The sequence below is a fragment of the Nannospalax galili genome, unplaced genomic scaffold (genome assembly GCF_000622305.1).
Source record: "Nannospalax galili isolate Female #2095 unplaced genomic scaffold, S.galili_v1.0 scaffold805, whole genome shotgun sequence".
Taxonomy (NCBI): Eukaryota; Metazoa; Chordata; class Mammalia; order Rodentia; family Spalacidae; genus Nannospalax; species Nannospalax galili.
In genome coordinates this window covers 1,089,907-1,095,671 of record NW_008353486.1, presented here as the reverse complement: position 1 = coordinate 1,095,671, position 5,765 = coordinate 1,089,907, and the positions used below count along the sequence as shown (strand labels likewise).

General features: G+C 35.6%; 1 protein-coding gene across 2 annotated transcripts in view; it reads left to right on the top strand.

The window, feature by feature from the left end:
• The window catches only part of Vps54 (VPS54 subunit of GARP complex), a 90,157-nt gene that overhangs the window by 16,039 nt on the left and 68,353 nt on the right, over positions 1 to 5,765 (top strand). For both annotated transcript variants that reach the window (XM_008850631.2, XM_008850632.2), the window contains exons 4-5: positions 1,568 to 1,646; positions 4,222 to 4,256. In XM_008850631.2, coding sequence (XP_008848853.1) covers positions 1,568 to 1,646; positions 4,222 to 4,256 — 114 coding nt within the window. The remainder of the gene's footprint in view (positions 1 to 1,567; positions 1,647 to 4,221; positions 4,257 to 5,765) is intronic.

The window sequence follows — 5,765 nt, the reverse complement described above, 5'->3', positions numbered from 1 at the left end:
TATATATATATATGATTATATATTTATGTATCCTTGTACTGCCCAAGCTAGCTTGAAATTCCCAGGTTCAACTGGTCTTCCTGTCTCAGCCTTCTAGTACCTGGCACCATAGGCACGAGACATTGTTTTCAGATCAGTCAATACATATTTTTCTTTTCATTGTTAATTGCTTTCAATATTTTTTCATTTATTTAGATAAAGCTGATTTTATTTTATTTGGTTATGTTACTGCTTTGGTGATTTAGAGATAGGATGGCTATGGTTATATTATTGGCATTAATATTGTGTAGTATCTGATATATAGAACCTACAGGTTACAAAACAGTTGCTACTATGTATCTGTTAGTAGAACAAAAGTCCAAAAGTCTCGAACACTGACAGAACCAAATGTTGGCAAGGATGCAGAGCAATAGGAACTCTCATTTATTGCTGGCTGGAATGTAGGGTGGTATAGCCATTTTGTAAAACTGTCCATTAGTCAGTGACAGAGATGGCTCAGCAGTTAAGAGCACTGCCTGCTCTTGCAGAGGACGTGTGGGTTCAATTCCCAGCACCCACATGGTGGCTACGAGCGGTCCTTAACTCTAGTTCCAGGGAAATCTGAAGCCCTCTTCTGACCTCTGCGGCATTGTACAACACAGGTGCACTCACATACATGCAGGCAATACACTCATACACATAAAATAAAATAAAAAAAAGAAAACAACAAAAAAACAGAATTGCTTTTAGAACCTGAACACTAGTAGCCAAATAGTTTCTTATCCTCATCGTCCACTTTCCCATGTGTCTTTTTAGTGCCGTTTCTGAAAAGATAATGTTGTCACTGGTCATTTAATCCAAAATCAGTGGGATTTCTTTCTTCTCAAAGAGAAAGTAACAGTTATTAATTTCTTCCTCTTATGTATGCATAGGTTTTTCAGGTTTTCTTCTTTGATTCAAAAGTCATTCTGAATGATTTCTGTTGTATAATATTTTGTAGTTGCTTTCCCTCTTCATTTCATATATGAAGATTTTACTGAAATTATATTAGACAGGATGACTCTACAGTACATGGATGTTCATAGATTTCATAGTGATATTTTTTCTTTTTAAAAAACTATTTATTGGGGGCTAGAGAGGTGGCTCAGTGGTTAAGAGCACTAGCTATCTTGCAGAGGACCTGGGTTTGGTTCCCAGAACTCACATGGCCGTTAACAACCACCTGTAACTCCAGTTCCAGGGGACCCGATGTCTTCTGGCATCTGAGGGCATTACATGATACAGGTGCACTTATATACACATAATACAAAACACTCATACATAAAATAAAAGAATTAAAAACTTTTATTTATTTTAATGCTAGTGATAGAACGCACTACCTTACACATGCTTGACAAGTCTATCACTGAGCTATATCTCCGTCTCTTCATAGTGTTATTTGTATTTAAGTTTGGAGGCTAGTGACTTCAAATTACAAGTTATATAGAACTAATTTGGTGTATTTAGATATTATGTTTGGAAACGTTTTGATGCTTTGAATAATCATATTTACGCATAGCATTAATTGTTATTTCATTGTTTTTGTTAGAGAGAGAAGATTCATGAAAGATGCAAGAATATTTGTCCTCCTAAAGATACCTTTGACAGGACTCTTTTACATATTCATGGTATGAATATATGTTGTTTATACATAATAAGACATAGCATAAATACTAATGAACACATTTTTAACATTATTACCATGTTTCCTAGCATATCTGTAATTTTTAATTCTAGTAACTTGTGTATTTATTTATTTTCCTGGTGCTGGGGATTGAACACAGGGTCTTGTGCATACTTGACTATGTTCCCAACTTTTACTTCTAGTAAAAAATTTTTACAGCTGAAAATCATAATCTTTATAATCTTTTTAGAGAAAAATCATGGCTCTGATAATACTCTAATCATTCAGCTTACAAGTGACAAGTATTTAATTTCTTGGTGAGTGAGAAATGGTCTTAGTCTTTAAGGAACTGATTATATCCTGCATTTAAGGAAATTGCAGTGCTGTATATTAAACAGCCAGTTCAGCTTGGTAAGGATGCACACATAACATTTATTCCTAAGATTTAGAAGCATCCCATCATTGATGATGATCTGTGTTTTAAATTAGCTAGTGTGAAACATTTATGTATTTAGTAGTTACTAGGGTTTTTTTTTTTTTGAATATTTATGTATTCTCAAGAAAAGGGAAGAATTTATACAAAGCCATAGAGTCAAGAGAGAATATAGTACAAGTCTTAGCTCTGCTGGGAGTAAGAGATGAAGTTAAGGCTTAGATAGGGGTCAGGTCATGAAGAACTTTGTATGTCATGCTCAGGAATTTTACTCTTTCTAAAGACAATGTAAAGCTACAAAATATTTTTAGCCAGGAACAATCAGCTTTATAATTATACATTTCCTAGTGAAAACAGTTGATAATTTTTATATGGTAAGATTGAAGGCAAGGAGAAAATTGGAGGCCACTGCAGTAATGCAAGTGAGAAGTGGTATGGCCCCAGTAGCAGTTATGGCAGACACCGAGAGGAAATTCAAACCAGATAGCTTAGTGGCCTAGGCACAGGTTTTTGATGGCCATCAGTGTTTGGCAATGGCATAAGTTGATTCAATGATAACTCCTATGTTTCTTGCTTGGGCAGCTGTGTAGGTGAGAAGTGCAATTCAGTGAAAGAGGCAGGAAGAATTCTGGAAGAGGTGGAGGCCAGTTTAGTTGCTGATTTGCAATGAAGGACACACCTGGTTAGCATCCTGGAGCTCAGGAAATAGAAGTATAGGCTGAAATGTTATAGTGGTTGTTATCAGAGACAGTTTGCTAGACAGTGGTGGTGTGGTAGTTGAATCTAAGGGTGTAAATGGGATCTCTCAGGATGTGAGTAGTAAAAAGTAAATGACTGGTGATAGAACCCTATGAAAACTGCCACATTTAAGGGCAGACAAAAAACAAGATCCTGTGAAGGAGACTGAAAAAGTGGTCAGAGAGATAGGAAAATCAAGGAGGAAAGAATTCTACCTTAAATCAAAACCCTGAGTCTTGAAGTGGGAATTAGTTTACAATGTCAGAATACTTCTTTGCATACTGAGAAATCTCCTAGGATATGACAGGAGGTCTTAGGGAGTACATTTATAGTGGAATAGTGATTATAGAAAGAAAAAGTGTAGACTACCAGTAGGGATGAACTTGAAGACCTGAGATAAGGTTTTAAAAGATAGAAGAGCGGAGTCAATGACTCAAGAGTGGCATTTGTATAGCCCTGAACACAGGTGTTCTCTTCCATCTAGCTTCTGAGGTGGTGCCTTTGCTTTAACCCAGGCCTGATTCTAGGTTTTTTTCTTTTCATTTTTGTTTCTTTTTGTAAATGGGAGAGAATTGAGCATATTTACATGCAGAGATAAAAGAATTAGTTGAAGGAGAGATTAGGTATAGAGAGGTAAGGTGATTGATAAAGCAAGCTCACAGAAGAGACAGGAAGGGATGGAGTTTAAGTATGAAAAGACTGATTTGGAAAAAAAAGTGGTACCTCATCTGATATTAGTTTGGCGGGATAAAGACAAAGAGGGTTCATTTGTAGATTAGTTTGTAGGTAATACAAGCTAAAGATAGCTGAGAAGAAAATTAGTATGGTATTAAAGATCAGTCCTTGATCATAAGAAATTCAGAATAGAATGGTGGATAGTTAAAATAATAAAAACAATATGTCTAGTAGTAGCACACTCCTATAATCCCAATACTTGGGAGGCTGAGGCAGAAGCATTATGAGTTTGAGGCTAGCCTGGGTTATATAGCTCCAAACCAGCTTGGGCAACATGGCAAGACCCTGTCTCGAAAAACAAAAACAAAAACAAACCAAAAAATGATGACAACAACCCAGTATTTCTATTTTGTAATTTATTTTCTAAAACTGCATAGCATACCATTCTAAATTTGATCAAAACTGAGTGAAAAGAACATCAAAAAGACTTGAAATGAATTTAGCTGTTACTGTTGCTAAACAGTTAAAATTACTTCAAACCCGAAACATTTGTCTTGTTCACTGCTTGGCTTGCTACATGGTAGGTAGACTGAGAAATGCTTGATGAAGGACAAAACCTACGCAGTTATCTGGTTGGGACCCAGTGTAATGTTGAATCTGCCAAAATACATTTTATGAATATAAGTGAAAACAAATGTGAAAAATTGTATTTCCCTTTTACTTCTTTTCATAGATAAATCCAGGACAGATCTGGAGCAAGTACCTAAGGTAAAAAAGCTTAAAAATAAGAATACATTTTTATTTTTTATTTTTTTAAAATATTTATTATTTTTATTTTATGTGTATCTGTGTATTGCCTGCATATAGATAAGTGCACCCGTGTCATGCAATGCCAACGGAGGACAGAAGAGGCTGTCGGATCCCCTGGGACTGGAGTTATGGACAGTTGTTAGCTGCCATGTGGGTGCTGGGATTCGAACCCAGGTCTTCTGCAAGAACAACTGGTGTTCTTAACCGCTGAGCTATCTCTCCAGCCCCAAGAATACATTTTTAGATAGGTAGTCTTTAATTTTGTCTTACAAGAAGCTTTCAGTTGATTGTTTTTTGACAGGTGGCCATATTTGTCTTCTGAGGCTTGATAATAATAAATATATATAATGCTTTAATTTGGAGATTTCTTCAGAAATGATATTTTTTCTTTTTTAAATTAAGACCTATAGTTAACACACATATTGTTAGGAATCATTATGGTATGTTTTTGTTGGTTCTCTTCCCCTCTTCCCTCCATCTCCCTGACATTCCCTTTCCATGTCACGTGTGTCTGTGGCTTCCTCAATACCTCCTTCCCCTCCTGCAGTCTCCTTTCTAGTTTTATAGCCTACACCTGTACTCACACTGCATATATCTAAACACACACACACACATATATATATGACACTAAAGGCAAGGATCCACATAGGAGTGAAAATGTGATTTTTGTTTTTCTGACTCCTAATTACTTGGCTTAATATAATACTTTCCAGATCCATTCATTTTCCTCCAAATTTTATGATTTCATTTTTCTTTATAGCTAAAATTCCATTGTGTGTATAAACACTATGTTTTTATTATCTATTCATCTGTTGATGGATATCTAGGCTTGGTTCCATTTCCTTGCTATTGTGAATGCCCCAGGAAGCTGCGGTTATCTATCTCTGTGGTAGAACATAGAGTCCTTTGAGTATATGCCCAGGAGTGATATAGCTGGGTCATATGATAGTTCTGTTTTTAATTTTTGAGAAACTTCCATACTGATTTCCATAGTAGCTGTAATAGGTTACACTTCTACCAGCACATCCTTACCAGCATTTGTTGTCCTTTTTTTTTTTTTTTGGTGCTAGCTATTCTGTTATGGCTTTATGCAGTTATGGTAACAGGTCTGGTTTCATAGAATGAATTTGTTAATGTTCCTTCCGTTTGTGGAACATTTAGAGAAGTATCGTTAAGTCTTCCTTAAAAGTTTGATAGACTCAACAGTGGATCCTTTTGATCCTTAGCTTTTCTTTGTGAGAGTTTTTATTCTAGCTTCCATCTCATCACTTTTAAGGGGTCAGTTTAAATTAATCACATCTTCTGGCTTTAATTTTGGTAGGCCATATGCATCTATGAATTTATCAATTTCTTGTAGGTTTTCCAACTTTTTTGAAAAACAGTTTTCAAAGTATTCTCTAATCTCTGGATTTCATTAGAGTTTGTTGCAACAACTTCCTTTTGCTTCAAATTTTATTACTTTGGATC